This window comes from Bombus huntii, chromosome 4, assembly GCF_024542735.1.
Source record: "Bombus huntii isolate Logan2020A chromosome 4, iyBomHunt1.1, whole genome shotgun sequence".
Classification (NCBI taxonomy): domain Eukaryota; kingdom Metazoa; phylum Arthropoda; class Insecta; order Hymenoptera; family Apidae; genus Bombus; species Bombus huntii.
Genome location: NC_066241.1, coordinates 12631487 through 12658423, shown reverse-complemented (window position 1 = coordinate 12658423; position 26937 = coordinate 12631487). Strand labels below are relative to the sequence as shown.

Below are 26937 nucleotides of genomic sequence, written 5' to 3'. Positions count from 1 at the left end.
AAGTTCCTATAAACTATCAAATCTAAGAAAAGTCATCTCGCATTTTAAACTTCTTAATACGCTAATAATTACTTTAACCCTGTAATCATGAGTACTTCAATTTTCTATATCTTAATATTCCATCCGATAAATTAATATTAATATTAATATTTTTGTATATTAATGTATATTAATTGTATATTAATGTATATTATTGTATAATAATAATTTAGTATTTTATAGTTGAAGAAATGTGAACACTCTATAACAAGTAAAAATTAAAAATCAATATTCGATGAAAATCAATATTCTGTAGTTAAAAAATATTTAAACGTAAAAGAATTGCTCTATTTTTATCCCCAAAATACTCACTACTGACTGTTAACCGGATGTCTCTGCTCGCCGTTTCACCGGATCTTGCTTTAACCATGCAAGTATAAATGCCAGCATCGTTTGGATCCACATTGGCGATGGTAAGATGGCCTTCGCTGTCTACACGGTGCCTTATGTCAAGAGGCAGTGCAACTCCTCCACGAGACCACTCGACTGACGTGATAGGATAGCCGGAATAAGGGCAAGCTATGGTGGTATCGACACCGGCTATCGCACGAACTGGTCCTATCGATCGGATGTATGGCGGTCCTGAAATTATTAATCGACGTGAAGTGGCTTCCGACACATTTCACCTGGCCACTAGTCGAATTATTATAGGTACCCCCAACGTAATTAGGAGCGATCAATGTTCTTCGAGATTTACCACCAATGTTATGTTCTAATATTATCACATAATTGTTTAAGTATTCTCAGTGCCAATAATTAATTTTATTTATTATTTGTTATTTCTTTGATTTTATATTTATTTATTATGTATTTAATATTTTTAGAATATTAAGAATATTAATATTACTATTTATGGAATTATAACAAAAGAATTAATTGGAAAATTAAAAAATAGTAATATTCGTGTGAGGAGAATATTAATATTAATGTTATTAACATTCTTGTATTCTAACTATATTACGAATTTTTATTCAACGTTTCCAAATTAATCTATGTTAAATAAAATTCTTATATTAATTTGCTAATTTCACTATCTTAAAACCACCAGTTTCCCTATCACAGGTCTTCTCTAGCGTGAAATTAAAGATCAATGAAATCGAATTAGCTTCGGTTAGATCAGACAATGCATTAAAGACGACGTAACCCTTGTCAAGTAAATTACCAAGTTCAAAATTACGACTACACCTTTCTGACTAATAATTCACCTATCAAATTCGCAAAATTGCTTATCCAATCTGTTGGACTAAAGATTAAACTTTATTACAGATGCAACCTGCATACTTCGAATTGAAACGATACAATCTCTCTCGCTTGATATCATAAGCCGAAAGATGATTCCAATTATCATAAATCTAAAGCCACGACAAAGATGAAACCTTATGGCAAATACAACCCCCTTGACCAAATTCGAACAATATAATCCGTGTCACGGCATTAGTCAATGTAACAAGTCAAAGGATAAATCGAATTACCATAAATGTTTAGTCTAGCTTTGTGCTCGACTGTAGCCAAGGTATTGGCAGCGACACAAGCGTAGAGACCACCATCTTCAGCACCAGCCGACGATATGTTCAAATGACTGATCACGTCTCCGGACTGATCGACATACTGTCCTATCGCGTACCTGTATCGGGCATTGTGCTCGGTTAAGAAGCTGAATATTGATCGATGAGAGATCTAGATACGCACCTGTGTCCAGAGGCGATCTCGCTTAGAGGCTCTCCATCCAGCAACCAAGTGAACGATGGTGGAGGAGATCCGGTAGCAGAACATCTCAAGGACACTGGAGGACCTGGCCGCAGTGCTTGCTCGATGAACGTGTATTGCAACTCTGGTACGGTATCTGACAGAATAGATCGAGCGTTAAATAGTTAATTGGGCCAAGTTACGTGGAATTCTGTCAATCCTAAAAATGACAAAAAATTAGTTAGACACGGTACAGAGCACGTAATTTTGTGATGTAGGTTGCAAAAATAATGACCAATTCATAGAACAACTCTTCTTACATTATGTAGCTATTAAAGGTATCAAGCCATAGTTTTATTTTAAGCGTACGATTATTTTGCAGAAAACTTCTAAACTACATATTAATTATGCTACTTACTATTAAATAAGTCATCAGAAAACATTGTAGAACAGGAACGAGAAATAAAATGTACCTAGTAGAAATTTGGAAGGACACATCTTTCTTGAGAAATTAAAAGCTTAATTTTAGATCATTAAGGATTGGTAATTGAGGGCTTTAACTGAGTAACCAGTCTATTGGAAAATACGTTCTTCTTATAATAAAAAATACAATAAATATATCATAAATCATTTGTAAATTATTTCGCAAATGAGACATTTGTTATTATGAACTTCTATAAATAAAACATTTGCTGTATCATATGCTAACACGTGCTAAGGAATAATATTTTTTTGACAAATATAGAATGTATCGTTTTGTACCTTTATTTCTGATTTTGTTTATATGAATTTCTAAAAAATATGGGTTATTTGATTTCATTATTGTTGATGACTCATAATTATCATTATTTGATTTCATAATATTGATTTTACCATGTTCAGATTCTTGTTTCTGAGCCTTTCAATTTTGTATGTCATAATGGGGATGAAGCTTTCAAGATTCCAATAATAATTGAACGGATACCTCGAATAAGAGAGTAAAGTACATGTAGAGGCACTCGATAGCAAACTGTCCAACGGTTTCTGTCCCGTGGCTTGCTACACAAAAACCCTATCCTTTGGACAAGACGATTGCCAGATATCGAAACATCCTCATAGCATATTTTTAACTAGCCCAAGGACCCGCGATAAATCTTAGGATTTCTCTAGCTAAGGCTCTTCAAACGAACAAATAGCCTTTGTCTTAGCATTCCCTAAATTTATTACCTACTACGAAAAGATACGGGAAATCTGCTTGTTCTCACGTACGATGCTTTCCGCTAGCAATTTTCTCTCGAGGGCGGTTAGCATTCTTCCTCAACCATCAACCTAGAGATTAACCAATTAACAGCAACGTCCATTTCCCTCATTTTCCTAACGAAGGTTTTCCTCGACGAATCCGACGATGATCTCGTATCCTTAGACACACTCCATCATAGTTTTCCTCCACAGCATCATCGTGACGGAAAGTCAGTTGGTAGTTGATAGTTGGCCAGAGTTCCTCGACGCATCTTGAGCGATCATCATCCGAACTCGCTCCGCGCACTCTGCTGAATCGCTATCGTAACGCATCGTCTAGAAGTCGAATTTGTAACCGCGAACCGCTAAGTGCAATTGCGAGCTCTACGTAAAGTGTACATCTAGAATATTGTCAATAAATATACTGTTAATTATACTCTAGTTTTTCTTCAGTATCTATCACCACCTATTTATCTCATAGATTTAATACATTTTTGGAGAAAGCTGTTTTTAAGCTCAATTGTTTCACAAGTTTCAAACATTACATCACCCTTTGAATAGATATCTGCCATTTACGTGTACTAAAACAATCCACATGTGCTATAAGCCCTTATTCGATGTTTCCATTCAATTAACGAGTTCTTGAGGAAAGTGGTACAAGCAAAGGAAATTCTTTATTTAAAAGCTTGAATTCAAGCAACTTGCCCAATCTAAACAAGACTTTATCAGATGTATCTCTCCATATTAATTAGTTCTTAATTAATTAGTTCAACGAAAGAATATAACCATTCAAGTTGTCATGACTAATTCTGAAACCTCTGTCAGATTTTTAGATTTTGAACTTTCACGATGACTAGATGATGATATCTATAATTCATCTTTCAGTCGTGTTGAACCTGACCTAAAAATGAAGATTTAAAAATGGTGGCGCGAAACCTTCAGTTTTAGATCTGCTTCGAGCAAAAATGAGCTAGAATGTTCACGAAACGTCAGAACGAAGCGCAACGTGCTAATAACGCGATTGAAACCCAACGAATCACAAATACGTATGTCGTCTTTATCAGATTTAGTCGAATGTACCTCCAAGCTTCAATTCGGCGGTAGCCTGCGCGTTCTCCTTGTCGCTTCTGACCAGGCACTGATACATCCCCTTGTCCTTTCGGCCGACCGAGCCTATCACAAGCACCAGAGGAGCCAGCAATCTGATTCTCGTGTCCTGCGCGGTCAATACCGGCACACCGTCGTGCAACCACTCGACGCTTTCGACCGGATAACCCTCCACCGTGCAATTCATAGTGGCTGACTCCCCGGAATTGATGATCTGTAAATACCGGGAAACGGTTAACGATTCGTGCTCGAAAGTTAATGCCCGTGCCGCGATTTACGCAGCTGCACGATCCTTCCCTCTTTGACGCAAACACTGCACTGTTCATCCGCTTCGTTGATCGCCCAACCGTTTCATGGTGCTCGCATTTTTTCTTTATTCTTTTTTTTTTTTTTTAGTTTGTAAGATTTAGTCGATCTCACGAAAGAGTATAGAGGTTTGTTGCAATGTTGGAGATTATTGGAAAGGAAAGTCTTTCGTGGAAAATGGATGGAGTGGAGATTCGATTTTGAACTTACGCGGTAAGTGTTGAGATGTTTGTGAGAGTTTCCGTGTTAGGAAGCTCTTTGGGATTCTTTGTTACGACGTTAGATTTCCTGGGTACAGTGATTTTATGAAGTAATATAATGTTGGATTGTACGTGTTCTTCTTAAACTCTTTCTTGAATCTCTGATTTGAAGCTTGTTAGGAAATCGTTATATGTGATGACAGTTTTAATGACCTATATGTAATTTTATAGAATTTCTCCCTTTAAGATAATCGTCTATTATCTTCGGTAGTGTAAGTAGAATACTACTGTTTGAAATAATAGGAATAATTTTTTTTTTATTTGGTAGACTTTTTACAATCAATTCTCATTGAGAATTATAAGTAAATTATTTTGGCGTGGTACTGTAACTGGGATTATAAGAGTTTACAGTATGTTTGATTCTAGTTGAATCTAATGCTTAAATCTAAAGGAATAAAATTGGAGAACAAATCTTCAAAGGAGTTGCTTCCTAAATTTTCATTTCTTACCTTTATTAATGTAAGCAGAATACGATTACTTAAAAAAATGAAAAGTATAAGACGCGTGAACTGACAGTAACATTTTCTACATATAGTAACATTATTAAAAAATATATGTGAGAATTCAAGCAGTACCATCTTCAAATGTTATTATGCTATCTTTCTAGCGATCTGTTGCAAGACGTCTGATAGTTTTATTCATCAATTTATCTGTAGGTATCCTTAGGTAGTCATCCTCTACAATTAATCATACGAAAGAAAAATTGTCTTCAGACAGTCATTTTTCACGAGCCTCTGCTTTTTCGTTATTTTGAGAACGAAAATATTTTCACATATCAAATTGCTTACAATTCAAGTACTTTGTACTTGATTCAGTTGGGACGTAATACATATGAATTGAAATAGAAATGACGCAAATGTATATGTACATGTACATGCATATATACATTTTTACACAATTAACAATTTGAGATTTGAGATTAACAGGATCGTGAATTTATCCTGGTAATAAAAATCAGAGGAATTTCACATTTTACTTGCAGTTTGCTAATTGCATACGCATGTATATAATTCATGCATATACTTTGAGTGATAAGAGGAATATGTTATCTGGAATCTTATTTCCGCGATTCTGGCGCGATAGTCGTAAAAGTTAACAGTAACTGTTTTAGTGTCATAGCTGCCACTTATGATAAGTACTTCACTATTGTGGAACACTGGGGTCAATTGTAATTGGATATGACTCAGAAATGGTCGCAATTGAATTTTGTAGCCTGGGAGTTACCATAGTCGACTTCGATGGCTTTAATGAATCCTTGCCAATTTGTGTGATTTATGAATTCATAGAAATCGACACCAGTACCTATGGCTTGTGATTTGTGAAGTCATGATTATGGTCCACCCTTATGTTCGCTGTTACAATTAAAGCTCAAGATTCAAATTTTTTAAAATCGTGATCTAGAATTCATATTTAAAAATTCATATTTAAAAATTTATAAGTTATAAAAAAGATACTCATATGCCTGTGTTCATAATGGTATTATAATTTCACTTTTAGCAGGAGTAAAAGACTTTACAAATGATCAACATGATGTTATCGAGGGTACTGATAAAAAGTACAGAATAAAATACGAGCAGATTTAAGAGGTCTGTAAGCTATGGAAAAACATGTAGAATTAATATAGTAAAAAAATGATTACTGGAATAGAATTATAATATAATAAGAAAGTGGAAGTGATAAAATAAAAAACATAGAGGACGTAAGAAGAATATAGGCTTACAAGTAGAATGAAAGATATAGTACATAAAAGATAGAGTTAGAATAGAGGAAAGAAAATTAAAACATGATCAACAAATAAAAAATCTATAAAATTAAAAATAGTATAGATAAACATATATGAACAGTGACATGAAACAGATTCCCGAACTTCTCTTTATATTACAACAAATAAAGAAATGAAAAACATTTAAACATATAGAGTGCCTTTTCATGTACAATTATGTCAATTCTTAAGTATTAAACATATCTCATCATAAAAAGTCCTCAATAGGACATCATAAAAAGTCCTCAATAAATTCCTCAATAGCTTCAAGAAAAGTATAAGTAGCATAATTGTTCACTAACAAAGTGTGAAAAGCTTTTTGGAAATGACTTGACGTCATATTAGCGAGTAGCTCACGATCAGTTCTATTCGACTTTTGATGCAGGCTAATTCTTTATTATATAATGGAAGTATAAAATAAATCATTCTTATTGTTATTATTGAGAAAATATGAATTACCCTTGATAACATGACGAAAAACGAAAAAAAAGTATAATTAATAATCTCTCATCGAGGAAAAGGCAAAACACTATAATCTATCGCAGATATGTTATTGTTGAAAAGATCACAATCTATGATATACGTACTATGTATATTTCTTTATTTATCATAACATAAGGAGAAATTACGAAGATTTTTTCACATCACTGTACCTGTATGAAAATATGCAATTTTTAAGTCAAGTAAAGTTATACAGAAATGAAGGTGATAAATCCAAATCCTACCTGAACTCGGGGTTGTATTCGTGCGTTAAGTTTTGAAGTAACCGACAGGTGTGTTTCCGCTCGTTGCTCGCCGACCTGATTGCTGGCTCGACAAATGTACCTTCCTGCGTCCTGAGCGTCCACGCGGCGAATTTGCATTAAATCGCCCCACAGTTGAATTCGACCAAATGACTCCACCGGTATCGAATGACCTGCAACAACAGGATATTCGTTGCTTGCTGCTCGATACTACTCTCGCTAACGCGGGATATTACATGTTATCGTACCTCGTCATTTTCATGCATACTTTCGTTCAAGACGAAGAATGGAAGGGAATAAAGTTGTTAAATTGAACTGATTGGCGTAAAATTTAATATAGATGATGTATGTATTGTAGTTTTGATTTCACGAAGGTTTATCATTTTCATTTATTACAATTATTATTCTAACTTTATAATTCAGCATAACTATGAAGTATATAAGTTAATAAAGAATTGGATATTATAGAAGTTAAAGATTAACATTTATGACCGATCAATCAGTACGTAAAAATTCCAAATTTTGTTGTTACCATCAATATGACGAAATAATCTTACTTTTTATTACACTATTTATTTAAATTTGTGGAATTACTTAAACATCCATTTCTTACAGTAAAATGCACGATATATAGAAAATGGCAGTGAAAATTCTTAATTGTGTGTATAATTCTTTTCAAAATTGATCATATTATAAATCTCGTGGCTATGATATTGTATCATTTGAGGACAGCATTAATAGCACATTAATGGCAAATATTTAATCGTGCACAAGCTTGCAAACAAATGTTTTTGTGTAAATTTTATAAAGTAACCATTGTAACCAAATTCACGTGAGATCTATTTTTTAAAAGCAATCGTAGGAATTATAATTATTTAAACGATATTATGCTTATGATCTGATATGGTTTGATCACGTTGGATTATATGATGCCATAGTGCATTTAGATTACACAGTAAACAATCCCGTAATTAAACCAACCGTTAACATCGCGATACCAGGTAAATTGCGGGGGTGGAGTCCCCTGGGCTGAGCAAGTTAGATGAACGTCCGAGCCGCTTTCAGCAGAGATGGCGATCTGAGATCTCTGCATCAACCGTGGTGGCATAGATCCTGTTGGTTCTAAAAATTAAACGATATATATTCTATTAAATATTCATTCTCTTTGATAGTTCGATGAAAATTGAACTTACATTAATATTTCTATAATATAATTTATATTGTATAATACGGAATGTGAGTAAATATAGGAGTCCAAGTGAAATTTTAATATTGACGCAATTATGAATGAAATAATAATTAAACAATGTTGCAATCGATATTGTTATTTAATACTTCAATTAAAATTTCATTCAAATTTAAGTTTCGTATGTAATTGGTAGTATGAAATGTTAAGTGAATGTGAAAGTATAAATTAAATCGTAACATTGCTATCATTATAAATGATATGATACTTGAAGGGTAATAATGAATTAATTTCATAGGGATATAAAAATTAGACAGTGTTTTAGTAATAGTTACATTGTATCTAAATTTGCTTTCTAGCAAGAGAATCTTGGTAATATGGGGATAGAATGCTTAAGCAGAGAAATGTTCAGCAGTAAGAGAAAAATATGGTTTATGTAAAAATACAAGTAACATACCAGCGACTGTTAACGTTGCAGGCTCGCTTCTTCTTCTTTCACCGGTCAACGCGTGAAAAGTTAAGCACGAATAGGTGGCTCTGCCGTCTTCCGGTCTGGCGGCTCGGATATGCAGGTCCCCCTGAGACGTGACCACGAACCTTCCACCTGCGATCAAATCAATTTCTCACTAAGAAAAATCCTAAAATTGACAAAGGAATTGATTAAAAAAGGGAAACATTGAATTTAGTCCAATTTACGATATTATGAAATTGACAATCGCGTAAAAAGCTTATCAGTTTCGCGTCTGAGAAGTTCAAATTATTATCAACTTTTAAATGATATCTTTTAAAAGTAATATAATCTATTTGTTGAACGATACTGCAGTTTTTTTCTAAGTACCATAGTACCAATTTCACTTAAGTCTTCATCTAGACTGAATCTTGGTGTCAATAAATGTTTTAGTTACAAGTCTAGCGTGATCAAATTGATTTCTCAGAGGCTCAATTTATTATCGACGATTAGATGTACACCTCATAAAAGTATTATAATCAATCAATTAAACAACGTTGCAGTTTTTATTCCGCTACAATACCAGTTTTCCTTGAGCTTTCATTTAGACTATTTCTTGTCACCAGTAAATGTTTTAATTACAAGTCCAGCGTGATTTATGGCGTTTACGGATGAGACTGGTGAATTACATCGTTAAAGTAACGCAATACGTCAGCGGCCGACGTTAATCTCCAGTATTTGACGCGGCCTGCGAACGCCACGTTTCAAATAATCCCTTTGAAATAGCTTTACAAGCTGTACAACTTTTCCACGGTTCAGACCATCGATATATATCGTGCATCGTATCATTTAATTCGTTGTTCGATTTCACGCGTTTTTGCCCAAAGCCCGCGAGAAATATCATTTTTCAACGTTTCGCTCGCGCGTCCTCGTTTTGCGCAGCTTTTTATTTAACTTCCGTTGCAACGGCGGCGTATATCCGGAAACACGTCATATATTACGAGGTCGTACATTAAAAATCGCGAAAAACAAAATGTTCTTTCGACTCGTGAAATTACTTACTGCTATTTATATCCGCGAATGTAGCACGGCGAAATAATTTATTTAACGAAAGAATACAGATATTCCAGCACTTATGGACAGTTTACAATGGAATTTATCTCTTAATTTAATCGTTATCAATAAATTAGATACACGAGTTGAATGTCTACCCGATAAATAAAAAGTGTACGTAGATTATTTGAAACGAAGCTCAACTTGAAATTTCATCGAGTGTCCTGTAGAATTGACCGTTAATGTTCGTTATCCTCAATTCTTCACCGAGTAATAATTTATATAATGGGGACCAACGCCTTTGATGATTTATTAGCTAGCGGATATAAATGTGAAATAATATTATGGAAGTAAGTAATGAATATAAATATTAAAATTGCTGGAAAGTATCATCAATCTCTTGGTATCGTTCATGATATATTTGTGTGTAATAAAATTTGATAAATGAAGAATCGCGTGATAAATACGTTTTGTTGGATTATTTTGAGAACCATCTTCATGTATTAATTCATTTTGCGTGTAATATCTCGTTTCTTTTTTTTTTTTGTTTTTAATATTTCGTGAGAGCTTGATGGAAAAAATACACCTTTACATCATTATGCTCTGTACGTTATTTACATTTCATTTATTTTTCCATCGAAAATAATTTTTATTAACGGTATAGAAACATGTATCTTCATTCTGATGATTCTCTAAATAAATTTTTCAATAAATTCAAGTTTTATGAAGCTTCTGCAGTTCGAAAAATTATTAGAATCTTGGAAAATTGTTTAATCGACAAACGAGAAGTGTATCGTTTACGTTTCATATCGGAAGAACTTTAATTCGAATTACAAATTTACTTCTGTTACGTACAGTTTCAAAATATTAATCATTCAACATGAAAATCATTCAAATGAATATAGGAATCGTAAAAGATAATTAACAGTTTACCATGGAAATTAAACAACATTAAATATAATGCTTACAAATTTTTACATATTCAATTCAATGAATGTAAAACATTACTAAATTGATATAAAATTCATTAAGAATAAAAACACATTAACATTCAATGCAATGTTTCATAATTTATAATGCTCCATATAATGAAGATAAAACACAATAACGATTATAACAAATTGTTAAAAGTGCACAGAATGCACGAAATATGCAAAAATATATAAAACATTCAACGTCATATATACATTAAATTCATTATAATATCCAGTAGATGAAACAATTTTCTACGTAGCTTTCAACCTTCCAATCTATATTAAACTATGAAAGCAAATTAAAGATTCAAACTAAAGTAAAACATGTATATACACACATTACAAACAGAAGATGTCTCAATGGACTCAATGTCTATTATTTATATGCATTATGTTACCATATTTACCTGTCATTATTTATAACAGATCACAAATAAACCAGGAAATTATTAAAAGAATTTATCTTCGATCGATCAATCGCATTCAGTACGAGAAAACAAAGCAATTCTATTTTGCACATCTTCGTAACGCGATCGAAGCCGATATTCCTTTTGGAGCGCGACTGTTTCCGATGGAAAGCGGCTTCAGGAGGCCGGAAGCAGTCGGCTCGATCGAAAACAAAAGCTGGTTATGCGTGGATTTCATGGATCCGGGGGAAATAACGCGATAGCTTCGATATTTTCGTCTCGATTCCAATCCGCGCGAGAGGTTATGCAAAATCCTCGGTATCTGTCGATGAAATCCCGCCGCCGACGTACCGTCAGGCGTGAAATTTTCAATTTAGTCGGAGCCAATGGCCGCTCGATTTGCCGGACCTCGGCTCTCTTCTGCTTCTTTTCAAGATCCTTGCCTCGTCCACCAGATTTCGACTAAGCTGCTCGCGTGTAACTGCCCTCCACGCCAACGTAAACGCTCGGACATTTCGAGTGACCCTTGAATCCTCCGGTTCAGCGAAAATGAAATTACTCCTCATAACGATCGTGATGTGCAGATTGTTTTCACTTAGTGTCTTCATTTTTACTTGTCGAAGCTATTTCGTAGTTTGGATTGCCAGCTTTTTGTGTCGTTGGAGTTTTCACGAGTTTTGAGATTCTTCGGTTCTATTGTTATTCGGTATCTTTCTATCAAGGAGCTTTTTATATTGCTAACAATAGTTGAAGCTCTGGATCTTCTATATTATTAACAGTATCTGGAATTCTATATCCTCAATAGCCAAAGAAAACGTTATTTGAGATTCTTTGCTTTCATTGTTATTTATAATATCTTTTTATTAAGGATATTTTTATATCACTAACAATATGTAGAACTCTATACTGTCTATATTATTAACGATATTTAAAATCCCGTACCTTTTATTGTTATTGACAATACCTGAAATGTTACATCTTCCAAAGCCAGAAAAATAGGAATTCCAAAATCTACGCAACAGTCTTCCCCAACGTTCTACGTTTCCTTTTTAAACTTTTTAAACTTCATGACAAAACATTTTTCTTTCTCTACCCAATAAATATTTCCAATCCATTTCCAATGGAATCGAACGAACCAAAGTAGCTATTTATTACCCTCGATCGAACATTCGAGCTGGTGCTTATTTCCTAAGTACGCACACAGTTTTTTTGTTCATTACGTCAAATAATGTTTTTACGCACGAAGGTATCCAACAATACGTGAATGGCCCTGAAAGAAACAGGAAATGAGGTTGCTAGACAGCCCCGACGGGGCCGAGTTTCTTGGATGTGAAAGAAGCAATTTAATATCGTCTCTCCCGACGGAATAAAAATACGGAGATAAATAGCTCGTAACTTGCAGCTCGACAGCCCTATGCGAATCGGAAGTACGATTACTGTCGTCCACCAGTGGGACGGCGCATGCACGTTCCTGTCACGAGGCATCAGGATGGATACGTGGACGTGCAGTCGCAGGAAACGGACCAGTGGCAATCGATTCGAGCTTTATCGACTGTGCCCCTAGTTTTTTCTTTCGTTCAATATATATAGACTTTGATAAATACGTAAAATTATCTGAAAACTCATTGTCAATCTCTTTCTTTTAGCCACGTAAGGCGTATAAATACGCCTTTAACTTCGTTACAAGGCGATGTCTTCCTTATTTTCAACGACAGGTAAAGATGACGAAGAAATAAATTGTTTGGTACGGAGGAACAAATATCATGGCAAATAAAAATTTTGTCTTAGGATCATATTTTTCGTGATTCCAAAATGATCGGTTTTTTTTTTAAATGGAACCATATATTTTTTAATCCTCTATAAAAAATTATTAATCTACTTATTTCGAAACATTACTAATTTAGTAGATATTTTGACTTTTATTTTGTAAAACTTATTGTATGAAAAAAGGGAAAAAAGAATAGGAAAAATAGTTAGCCTTACGTCTTTCTTTGTTTATTCCCTGAAAATCCCCTAAGTGGTTTCTACTGTAATAACGATAACGATGAATTCATAAATTTAAAAACAAGCTGATTATAAATTAAAGTAAACCGAGTGCGCCGTATGTAGTTAACAACGATTGTCTTCTTGCACTTTATCGATCAATGACAAAAATATCATTCGATCTGAAAACCAGTTTCAGAATGTACCGAAAACGGTACACGTGGCTTTCATTTTTACGACACCTCCATTATCCTCAATATCAGAAGGTCTGACACGTCTTCGAGGCTTCTATCCTCTCGCAGGAACAGGATATGAGGAGAAAAGGGGTCTGCGCCGAGGTCTATCGATTCTTTTTGAAGTTTTTCTTCGAGTCACACCGGCGGCTGTTCGTGTCAAACGTCTGTCGGCCAAGCTTTGTCGTCTTTGCAGCGTCTGCATGGCGCATTTTCATTTTCTCCAAGAAGGGCAACATCCAGCCCTCTTGTCACCTCGTTGTCTCAGACATCGAGTGAAACAACGGAACACATGAACCATTCAGCACTTTTTTCCTCGAAAACATTCGTCCTTTCATGGAGATTCGTAGAGAAAAAGGGGATTAACGTCGAGAAACAATTCCAGTTTCGAAATTCTCTGGTAATTTGTTCCAAGTTTCGCGTGCTCTCCAGAGAAACACGTACATTTTTTACGACGTTGAAGATAGCGCGCGACTTCGTTTGTAACATCGTTTTAAGGTTTCAATTGAAATTGTTCGTTATAGTTGTTTTATTTTGCCATTTTTATAATTGGTCACAAAAAGTATCTGGCTACGTGTTACGTATTTATTAAGTACTATTATGTATTATGTATGAGTATACATATATGATTCAAATACTATATTTAATATATTCTTTATAAAATTATGTTCTAGCAAGGAGAAAATAAATTGAAATTTATTTTTAACGAACATCTATTATTGTATTTTATAATGATGGACCAGTTGTTAACACTTGCTAATTATTACACGCTACTGTAAAACGCACTGAAAAGGACGAAAATAACGACGATAAAAATCACAAATATCTCTAATATTTGCGTAAAAAAAATAACTTTAGAAGAATTATTTTCAAAAACCGTTTAATTATATCCGGCTGAAAATAATAATCGCGAACAACTTCGAGTATTCTTAAACCACAACGTACTCCTCAAAACTACCTTAATAATATAAAATCACTTGATACACCTGGAAATTTCCATGCTCCAATTCTCGTAGGAGCCTCAAAATCTTGCAGAAACTTGTGGCAACTTCAAAATTTCGTTGAACGAAACTTCTCACTCGATAATTACGCGACGAAAGCGCAGTGAAAGACGATCGTTCTTTCGTTCAACCGAAGTATCGAGAAGTTCATATAACGGAAGACGAGGCGTTTACGTAAAAGCTTCGAACTACTTTGTAAAATCTTCGAATGCCCTATGGACGCACGTTCGCGACAGATTCTCCTGGCACGTATTTCAATCGAGCGTTCGTTCGCCTGTGAAACTATCCCATTTGATCCCCTTTTCTTATAAGAACCGAGTCAAGAAAGAAGAATATTTTTACGAACAAAGGTGGAATAATTCCACGCACGATCTTTGAACCAATGCCAATGAAATATAGACGAGCTGTTTTTTGAATAATTTAAAGGAGTAATGGAGAAACTGTAGCAGTGACGGAGCTTTTAATTTGAGGAAATTGCTGGTAAAGCTAAAAACTTTGATCTTTGATTAATATCTTCTTGTTGAGTTATAAACGATTATAATAGTTTTGATTTAATTATATTTAGTTATATGGTCAATTAGTTTTTGGAAAAATTTGTATTATTTTTCCAAAACGTATTATTTCTATTTGTTGTTTTTATTTATTGTTTATATTTCTTTATTTATTATACATATGTATTATTTTTCCACATATATTATTTTAAAATAGTTCATATTATTTTTCTACTATGCTTCATCATTGATGAACGTAAAAAATAGATTCTTCGGTTTAGTTTCTTATTTTGTATCATAATCCTTCTTAATAGAAAAACAATTGCGTTTTACGAGCTAGTAAAATAGTAAAATTATTTTTAAGTTTGAAAAAGTAATTTCAGTATAATCGATTATAGTTTGTGATATAATCTTTCTTGATGGAAGAATAATCCTATTTTCCGAAGTAATGAAATAATAAAATAACATCCAATTGAATTTCTTTTTCATGCGTGAAAGAGTAATTTAATTTGACTCGATTATGATTTGCGACACAATCCTTTTACGAAATAATTTTTCGTTTAACGAAGTAATGAAATAACAAACTGATTCCTAGATGTGGTATTTCAAGCGTAAAAAGGTAATTTAATTTTATTCGATAATAATTTATGACATAATCCTTTCATGAACTAGAGATTTTGTTTCATCGAGTAATAAGATAATAAAATGATTTTTAATTGGCCTTTTCGGAGCGTGAGAAAGTAATTTAATTTTTTGGCTATTATAATGCCTGGTCTGTGATATTATCAATACAGTAGAATTACTTTAACGAAGGAAAACATGGTTTATTTATTTTTCATCTATAAAAATTGATAAATTTTATTCGTACTTTTTCAAAATAGTCATTTATTGCAATGGAAAATCTGAAATAGTAAAGCATTTTTGTAATCGCTATTTTTTGTAGACGAAAATCTAATTTTAAATAGATTTTACGTATACAATGTTTGATTGTTACGGGTAATAAAATCTTCAATCTTTCTTCTAAAAGTGCAATACAATTTTATATATCTGTATTTTTGTTCAAATAAAACACATTGTAAACGTAATTTTAAAGAGCTTTACGTCAAATTTGTTCTGTAATATCAACGAAACCATTCGAAGCAGCGATTTGTTCCATAAAATGATTCTATCGTTTCATTCTACTCCTATTCGTTATCGATTTCGTAGGAAACGCGAAGGGACAGTGAAATATTGGCAAATGTTTAAACATGCCAGCAAGTGTACGTTCCATGGTACAAATGCCTCTATGAAATACCGTTCAAAGTCCTTTCTTCGATTGACGTTATTCCGCTTCACGTGTCAATTCTACCTGTCGTACAATTCATTTTCAAACGACGTCCCTCGTAAATGTCTATTCTCCCTGATGCCTTGTAAATACGTACGTATCGAATTTTCATAGTGATAAGAAAAAGTCTTTAAACTATTAAATTGTTCCCGTCGCGTCGTGTACTATTCGCAGCAATACGTATTAAAGTCGATGAAATTGCATTGAAATTACTCTCGATTCTTCGCAAAGAAAGTACAAACCATTCATACGTAACCAAATACTACCGCGATATTCATCTCCTAAATATTACACTTAGCAAATGTATTATACTTCGAATATTTTATGTATTTATAAATATTATAGGTATTTCACCGTTTCCAAATTTCCTATAAACATCTGCAGTCTATTCTTCTCCTAAACCGAGGATAAAAGTAATTCGCAAACGCTTCCCTAATCGCCTAATCACAGTCTTGCGAAACTCACTCCCCCTAAATATTAAATATATACTTAACAAGTACCATACTTCGAATATTTTATATACATACTTTTAAATATACTACGTGTATTTTTTACATACTTTTATCTAGCTTCACTTGTATTTAAGAAAATTTTTAACTGAATTTTCGCCTACTCCCACATATCCGATCAGCTTGAAAATTGGCACGCGTGCATGGTTCCCGCGACAATGTACAATGCTTTAACGCATTCATATGATAAAAAATTTACAGGCCGATATGACTAAAAATTGCACTTTCAACCACCCCGGAAATCTATAAACATCCACAGTTCATCCTCCTTGAAAAAAAAAAAAGATGTTTAACAAATTCTTTCGTAATCACCATCGCGTGGCGTATCATTCACAGCAACGAAATTACTCTCGATTCTTCTCGCGAAGAGTGTGCAAAACATCCATACGTAAACAGATATCCGCCCCCATCCGTCCATCCGAATCCAGCACGGGCTAACGGGCCGCTTCTACTCTCGTCCTGTACACGCTCAGCCATTCATGTCCCATACATATTTATGTCGGTCGGTTGCACGTAACAGGTATCACCTTCCACCTAACCTCTCCCTCATCCTCTCTCTCTCTCTCGTCTCCTGTATCAGTACAGGTATACACGAGGCAGCGTGTGTCCGCTGACGCAGGATATCACGGTGAACATCACGTCGTGTCCGCCTATGATACGTTTGTTTCGTAACCAACTGGGCCAACATTGTGCATGCTACACGTCGCGTCGCACGGAAACACCTGCGCGTCCTCCTTAGTCATCGCAACGAGCAACGTTATCAGCGACGCTATCCTGACCCAAGAACAGTAGACGGAGCAGCCTTCGACGACGTCGTATCGCGGCGACGTGCCAACGTCGTTAACGCGTTCGTCGTTAAGGGGTGAGGTAACGGGTGGGTTGGTGACGAAGGTGGATGGCGTGTCTCCCGCGTCTCCGGGGAACGATACAATCGATGGGGCGATGGGTTTTCTTTTGTGCTTCAGGTTGAGGTATAGGTAGGGATGTAAGATAATGGGCTTACTACGTGGCGAAGATGATGGCGAGACGCTGTTCGAGAGGGTTGGTGATTGTTGCTGAAGGGTCCTTTTGGGGTGCGGATGGATATATCTATAATTTGAAATTTGATTTTCTTATGTTTTAAACAGATATGTTAATCGGAAGATCTCGTTGCGCAGGTGAGAATTATTGTCTTATTAGTTATTATATCTTTCTAACTAAACGTAATAATATCTTCCTTTCTTTGTCACTATAGATATTCGTGTACTAATATCCAAAACGAAATTTCGATTTATATATCGGTATTTACATTGTATTTTGCATGCGATATTTGTATGAAAATATTTCAATAAAAATTGAAAAGCGGAAATAAATAAGGCTGCAAGTGATGAAACAAAAGTTTCGTGGAAAATACCTTTTTGTTCGCCGAAATGTAGTTTATCGATAGAATATAACGAAATTCATTTATTATAGGTTCTGTGCTACTCTATATAATTTTACAATATTTTTAGTTTTATATTTCAAAGGTTTGTTAATCAATAACAAAAGTTATTTTATATTTTAAGTGAAAGTACCAGTACACATTGTCTGTCTTGATGGGATAAACGAAGTAGATTTATCTTTAATGTCGATGGCGAGTAATTTTATTTTCTTCTCTGTTATAATTCTTGTTTGATGTCCGAATTCTTTTTCGTTCATTACCTTTGCATCTCTCGTCATTCCGTCGTTTCATTTTTTTCCAACACTCATATTACTCATCACGTTTACGTTTTCCACAGGTATAGCGGGTGTATATATGTGTTTATATTACGTTTATTTATAGTATACGCTGTCCGCGTGGAGTGGTCACGTAACGAATGACGAGCAACGAAAATAAAAATAAATTCTTCTCGCAATTCAAGATGCAACGTACATGTCCGAGCACGAGGAGCTCGCAGGCACATTTAGCCTAATCTCGGAGACGAATCGTATAACATACATCCTATATCACATACGAAATGCTACAAATTAATAACACTTGCCTCCATATTTAGTGATATTGGTTTCCATATAAACGACCTTTTTAAGGGAAAAAGAATTTTTTTTGAAAAGACACATACAGTTTTTTTTATTTCCACCCTTTGATTTTTTCGTTATCTAAACTCTTCAGGAAATGGTACAAACGATGTTTTTTTTTGTAACAGATATTGAGAAATTATTAGCAAATTGTTAAGGAATATCATTGTAAAAAATGTTCTGTTTGCTGGAAAAAGAGGAGGATATTTACAATTTTGTTTCTATGAAATCAGTTATTGCAATTATCGAGTAATGCAATGGGATCTAGTGATGGTGCAAGTTCATGGCCAAGACTCTAAGCTCCGAGTTTACGAAGTTTCAGAGTTTAACAAGTTCCGTGTCTATCGAATTCCCACGAGTTTGGAATTGTTTTCGCTTGAACTTCTAATTTGTTTTAATCGCGAATGCTAGTCACGATGTTCCAGCTAAATTGATTTGTTTAACCTATTTTTTTAATTTCTTTGAACATTTACGAAAATTTGATAAACGAAGATATATGTGAAAAAGTGGTTGAAATATTAGTAAGACTTTTGTAGAACTTAACTTTTGTATAAATATTATAGATAGTACCAAAATAATGTGCAATTGGACAAATGTAAAAAAATTAGTTTTTAAATTGTAAAATTACTATTTTAATTACTACAAACCCAACATTTTCACTTCAAAATCTAATCTGACCGAATTTAAATTCTACGATTGACTTTTTTCCCTCCGATCTTTTTTATTTTATATACCCCGTATCTTATATGTATGTGTATTAATATTTGAATAAAAATTTCATTATGTCCATTTAATATTTGGGCAAATTTACATATGTAATAAATATTTCGAGCTCAAAACCCTTTTCCATATTACAATTCTACAGAACCATCATCTGTGTCATAACTCTCTATGTAATTACATTTTCTGTACAATTTACAGAAATTTCTGTAACATCTTTTCCTCTCTTCTTGTAATTTCGCATGATTATAATAAATTACAATAAAGCAATAAACTAAAATTTGAATTCTCTTTGAAAAGATATGGAATCAATTTAAACACAAATTATTTTATCAGCGAAAGTGAAAAAAATCCTTTCATAGCCATTCAACAAACAGAACCAGAATTATCCTGAACCAAACCTCGTGCACGGTCCATCGACCGGAAGCTGGTGAATGATTCAAGCCTCCATCTTCCGCCGGTCCAGTAATTGGTACTACTCCACGAGGACGGCTAATGTTGACATCTCATTCTCCGGTTCAAACTAGCTCCCATTTCTATTACCGACGTTTCAACTTAAAAATCTTCCTTTCCGACAGCGAAGCTTCGCAGAAGCTGGCCACCTCAAGCGTAAGTGTGTCCGCACACATTTGCACAGCAACTTCCCCGTGCCTTCTTGTTCTCCAGCTCATTTTCCTCTCTCTTTGCGTCGACGCGTTACGACTTTATTTCTCCGTACCTAACTTCTACTTCTTTTTTCGCTTTTGCTTCCGATTCTTTCACGTTTGTTTACTGGTAGACTACCTGTATCGTGGAACTACGATTCGTCCAGTGTGTTCATAGCGTCTGTTCGTTTTACTTTGGTTTTAAATTTAATGTAGCGAGATATAGCCGAGGACGAAGATAAGTGGACAGATCACAAAAGTAGGTGTCCATGAAGTTTCGTTAAGTAAGGCAAGTTTAGATAAAAATTCAGATATTAATTTCAATTATTTATTAGACAATGTACGTACTATAAAAATGTATATACAGAACCTGGCGGAATAATATGTAAATATAACATAAAATATAAAAGTTACTATGTGATTCAATGTGGAGAAAAGAATAAGAAAAAATATAGAATAAAATTGTTTCACTCTCGGCTTAGTCTCCGAGAAAATCCAGTTTGAAATTTATCAAGTATACTAAAAACATGGCTAATCCTGGACTTTGGAATTAAATAAAATTATATAGGGTTCCACTAAAAGAAAATACCGATGATCGTGGAATCTGATAAAAGAATTACCTTAATAAAAAATTTTTTACATACGCGTCTTGAGACAGCGTAACTTTTTTCTGAAAAGTTTTTCTATACAATAATTAATAAGTCAGATATTTTATGTGATCCAACTTATCTGAATCACCCTGTACTGTAACAATCACGGATTACCTTGAATTAACTCCCGCCAATTTCGAATCAATAACCGTTCAGTTTAGAGATCAGAAATATGGAATTCCTTTCTATTCTCATAAGAATCGTAACATCTGTAGGGGATGTCCTCGAGGGCCCCGTAAGGAATCGCTACGACTACTATGGAAAACTGAACGATAAACGTTCGCGTCGAAGTAGTGCGCTCCGCCGGTTTTAATATCGGCAATAGCGAAAACAAATATGGCCACCGGAAGAAATATGGAAATATTCCGGGGGAAAAGCATTCAGAAGCGAGCATCAGCCATGACGAGATGGTAATATACCCTCGTGCACGATGCCCCTCTCTCAATTGCAAACAGTGGACGGCTTCGTGACAAAATGTGGACAAAGAAAGAGGATGGAAAATGGACAGAGAAAGCAGAAATGGAGGGGTAGCCTTTAGAAAATATTCAAACTGCAAAGATGCTTTAGTTAGGGGTTGAAAATTAAATTTGTCTGAATGGTTCTTGGGAATTTTTAAAGTACATTCTCCTGATTTTTGTTTGCTTGTTGCGTTTCACGAGGCATGTCTTGATTAATCGTTGAGGTAATGGAGTTTGGGAAGTTATGGTGAAGTTGGAAAGGATTTCTTGGTACTTTAGATACCAAAAGAAAATCATTACCAGAAGAAAAAAAATTATTCTTTGCACTTTTTTCAAATTCTTTATAAAGATATACTGTTACTTCTTTCGTTATATTTTTAGAACTTCCCAATCTCTAACAACAATTAAATAAGTGTCCATCACGAACTAACAACCTCTATCTTCCAAGCAGTTAGAGGCCAATCAATCTCTCTAAACTAATTAATTGCAAACACACAAAAGACGAATTATCCATCTTTCCACCATTTTCCAAATATATTACTAATAAATTCAATTATCCCTTCTGTTACATTTTCTTAATCCGAACATCTAATATTAATTAACATCTTCTGACCTCTAAATATCTAAAAACCAATCAATCTCCTAAAACTAATGAATTGCGAAGATCAATCTCTCCAAACTAATTAATTACCCCTTTCCAGACACATTACCGTAAAACCTCAGATTTCTAACTTCGTCTAATCCCAATCAAAATAAACCAAAATCATCGCGAAACTCTCGAACTATTTAAATTCACAGTACTCGCTGGTCAGTACGAATAGTTGAATTTTCAGTCTGCTTTTTAATTTGTATCGGCGGTGCGTGGCACGAATTTACGAATAAATCTACTGAAAAAGAAGCAGGGAGATTAAGTTTCGAGCAGGGTGGCGGTATTTTTCCCCGAGGGTGCTTCGAGGATTGTTTATAGAAAGGCACCAGCGAAAGTCTCGCGCCGTAGAAAATGAAGTTTGAAGACCTCCACTTCTCTTCTTTTTTTTCCTCTTTTTTTCGTCCCCTTTCTCTCTCTCTCTCTCTCTCTCTCTTTCTTCCATTTGATTTTCCAGCGAGACTGTTTCGGAGATTGTTTATGCGGAACCCACCGATGAAACTTGCACGCGTGTCGGGTATAAACGTTTAAACTTCTCTCAGCCACTACGTTCGGCTTTTTAATTGAAATCAACCCCTTTCACGATTATAAATCCATACACGTGGAGAACTTCGGCTTTAAACGAGCGGATGCAGACTAAAAAATTATTTCGATAATGGAAAGCGTGTTATATTGACGAAGTTTTCATACGTACAAATTTTGTAACAAGTTTTCACCAATTTTTCTCGGTTTTCGAGTTTGGTAGAACGTTCTATGTTCCATTTTCGATGTTGGATATACTTTATATTGTATTTTTGATGAGTTATGTAATTATATAACGAATGTATAGTACTTGTGTAACTACAGTGGCTACGAAAGTACTTGTACATACTTTTACTTTCCAATGAAGCTTTTTTGTCGTGTTTCACAATCGTTTCATGCAAGTATTAAATTTGTATAGTCATATGAAAAGTATTACGAAATACTACGAAACTTAACCTGGTTGAACTTAATTAATTAGTTAATAAATGTTATAATAAATTCAATGGTGTACAAATGCTTTCTATAGTCGTTATACATTTATCCATATGACAAGCATTAAACATAAATATTCATACTGAATATTGAGATTTTTAGTATTATATAACGGATAATGGACTATTTGAATCTATTTAAGTTTTCTACGAAATATATACTTGCAAGAAATATTTTGCAATTTCTATGTATATTTTCGAACCAGTTTCAAACTTTACCAATATAATCATGATAATCGAGATATTAGCACAGTGCTAATGGAATTTCAAAATGTCTTATGTAACACGCGCAAGATACAGGTTTACGAATATCGAAATAATTTTGTGCGCTAACGTATATTTATTAGAGTAATCCAAGATAATTAATGTTAGGTATGCAAATATAATTTCTGTTTAATTAAAATAATCCGAGTCAGCAGATTTAATGCTTTAAGTCCTTTAATTACCGAGAATGTTACATCACTTAATTTGTCGACTTTCATCATAAATCTTCATATCCGTTAAATCTCTTGAATAATTAGTGTCGGATATGTAAGCATAATTAGTGTTTAATTAAAACGATTTGACAAGACTTAATACCTTATTACTGAGAATGTTACATCATTTGATTTCTCTACTTGCATTACAAATCTTCAAACCGGTTACATCTCTCGAAATTTCACCCTTTCAAGAAAACTACACGCTACAACACACACGTCATCTTCGTGCAATTGCAGAAAGCTCGCTTCCATCCTCATCAGAAGCTTTCTTTCGTCAACGCTTCGCACTTCAAAGATCCCTAAACATCCGTTCGAATATCTGCATCCTGTCTGATGTTGATCTTTGATCCCTCTGCTGTTTGATGTAACAAGAACAAAAAAAAAAAAAAAGCGAAGGAGAGTGAAAAAGAAAATGGAAATTCGTCGTCGACGGATAAACGAAACGTCGCGAAATAAGAAGGAAAATGGCAGCTGTGAAAGCTTCGAGATCGTCTGAAACTGCTTTGTCGATTACGATGTGCTGTCGATTTGGATTTAACAACCGTTACGCTGATGAGACGCATGAGAACACGCGTCGTCGCCGTCGTCGTCGTCGTCGTCGTCGTCGTCGTCGTTGAAAGGACAATGAGGCACGGGAATTGTACAAAGGCATAAAGCCGGAGAGAAGCACGGCTAAAACACGCTTGAAACACGTCTGAATCGCGCGTGCTCCGCTGTCTGAAAAAAGCGGAAAGGAGTCGAGCATCTATTTCCGGTGCTGGGACGTCCCAGCCGACCAGAGAAGGGGATGCGATCGTTATTACAGGTATGAGGCTAGTTTTGTTTTAGTTGTTACTGCATAAAGAGATTGAAATGCAAGAACCGAGAACGCTGTATTAATAACGAGCATCTGCGCATTTTAGCTTTTCATTCTTAGAATGTATTTTAAAATTTGGCATATTAACGTGAAGAATAGATAAATCTGATTCTCTCATACACACGATCCATCATTTTAAAAAATGACGTGAAATTTTATTTTCATAAAAATCGATTATATATTTCCTTGTTGTAAATTTTACATTTCAACTCGGCGAATAGATGAAGATAATTTTGTCAATACACATAACCTGGTTTTTTAGAAACGAGATCAGGCTGTATTTTAATGGAAATCAACATAAGAAGCTTTCTTAAAATTTAGGATTTCAATTTTGACAAAGTAAACAAGGATTATTTCCTCAGATATGTGCAATCTACTTTTGCAAAAATAATGTCAAATCCTGTCTCAATGAAAATCAATATAAAAAGTTACATATACCGATAGAATTTCATCGTCCATCTCTTACTCGTTTAATTATAAGCTACATAATTAAAAAAAGTTTTTTCAAAATACATAAATAGACGTCGTTCAACTCTATCGATATCCATTAAAGTGTCATCCAACGTTTATTCCCAGTTCAGGCACGCAGACCGTTTAAAAACTATCAAACTCCGTTCACAAGTCCTACCTACCGCCTGTTCGAAACACGTCCATCGAACGAACAACTTTGAAACAACTCAACAGTTAGTTGGCGTGTTATATTCAGCCCCACTCCTCCGCTTTCCATCTTTTCAACTTTATCGTGGACTCGTGTTCCTTTCGTCGAAAGCGTCCCCGCCACCTTCTTTTCCCACGTTTTCTTCTCGCGATCGAATGTCATCCTCTATTTCTCTGGAGACCCACTGTGTTTGTACTCTATTCAAGTGGATATTTTTATGCTTTGTTGGCCTCGTTCGATCGTGTTTAGAATTTCATGGCACGAAACGACGATTTATCATCGTGTCGCTACTGATCGATTCCAGATTACATTTTTTGGTCGATTTCCGTTCGATCCGGCTGTTGGAGGTCTTTAAACGTTTGGAATGAGTTTTGTGAGAAGAATATGGTGATAATATATAGATGAATGAAGAGATTGCATTATAGTTCGACGATTTTCTCAGTTTCTCCCAACGTACTGATGTTGTTAGAATAAACAACATTTAAATTTCAATTCGCCGCGCCTTAATCGCAAACCTCGTAGTATCCAATTCTCGCTTCCGATCAAATGTGACTCAAAATAGGATAGTGAATTGCAGAGTGAAGATAATGAACCGCAGTGAACGAGAAAAGAATTGTGGAAAATAACAGAAATTTTTTTTAAACTGAATGATACAGTTAAGAGAAACGATGAATAATTTAGAGAATGGTGCTAAAAAGGTAGAGGGAAAAAGAGGATGCCAATAGATTTTCCTAAATTAAATAATATAGCTAAGAAAAAGTCGCGAATAACGTAAAGAATATTGCGAGAAAAAAAGGAAGTGAAGGAGGAAAATATGCATAGGAAATGATTTTTGAATTGAGTATATGTGTATTCTAGCTAATTTTATATAACAAAATAAAATTCACAAATAATATAACTTCGAAACGTTTAATGTTAAAGCTGGATTGTTATGTTATATACAATGTAAATTATTGAAATTTGTCAAAAATCGTTTTAAGAAAGCAATAAATTAATAAAACGATATTCTTTCAATTTCTGAGAATTTGATCGGAGAAAGTTGAATGTTCCATTTCACTTGCCGCGTTAGAATTTTTGTATCTTGTATTTTGAGACTGTAACAGTTGAATTTAATCGAATTCTTAATTTAAATTTGTTCTTTAATGCTTAAGTCAATAATTTCTCGTTATCTGCTCTCCAATATCAATTAAAATTTGAATAGCTTTATAATAATATGCTGTGAGAACTGCACAATTTTTACGAGTTTTTCATAATACGTGTATAGTAATTACGAATATTTTTAAATATTTTCAATTAAAAAATGAAAAATTGAAAGGATGTAACATCTTCGAAAATACGATCGTTTAAAAGTCGAATTCTCCTGATGAATTCCTGTGGAAAGCTTGTGAACTTTAACCGACATATATCTCGACGCTAATATATTTTTTTTAAATATCAACAAAGGTGTGCCGTTTGTCAGCAATTAAAGTCAACTATTTCACCAGAAAGAGCGCGCTTCAAAGTAGGTTATTTTTTATTTTTTAGAAATACCTAGACAGCGGAATGTTTTTATGAAATATTTTATGGAATATTGCTTCGTCGACAGGCATTCTAATTTTTACGCTCTCATTGCTTCACGACAACAGGAAAATATTGAAATATTTATCATTGTCGTAAACATAGGTAATATAAATGTATGGAATGTCAAAAAAGATTCTTCGTGGCTTTGCAAAGTGATTCTACACCTTCGGATCGATGGAGATCTTTTAAAAATGTAGAGCACAAAATTGACCTTGAATATTAATTTGGATGCAGAATCTTTTTTGTTCGCATCGTATGGTATTCATCACGAGGAACAAAAGTCTCAAAGGAGCCACGGATTGCAAATGACATCTTGGAAAAAGATACTTAAACTTCCATTAGTCTTCTTAATATATTTTATTTATTACATCGAAGTAATATATAAAAGACAAATGAACAACAATATAGTGGTAGCATAATATAATATTAGTAGCATTAACTCTCAAAACCATGATAAATACTTTTTTGACACGTATCATCTGTAGATTT

General features: G+C 34.2%; 1 protein-coding gene across 1 annotated transcript in view; it reads right to left on the bottom strand.

The window, feature by feature from the left end:
• LOC126864953 (cell adhesion molecule Dscam2) overlaps window positions 1–26937 on the bottom strand; it is a 308574-nt gene that overhangs the window by 14017 nt on the left and 267620 nt on the right. The window contains exons 8-14 of the mRNA XM_050616895.1: window positions 8765–8911; window positions 8103–8243; window positions 7104–7294; window positions 4024–4264; window positions 1729–1882; window positions 1512–1663; window positions 352–621 (exon numbers count right to left, since the gene is read on the bottom strand). Of these exons, the coding sequence (XP_050472852.1) occupies window positions 352–621; window positions 1512–1663; window positions 1729–1882; window positions 4024–4264; window positions 7104–7294; window positions 8103–8243; window positions 8765–8911 (1296 nt within the window). The remainder of the gene's footprint in view (window positions 1–351; window positions 622–1511; window positions 1664–1728; window positions 1883–4023; window positions 4265–7103; window positions 7295–8102; window positions 8244–8764; window positions 8912–26937) is intronic.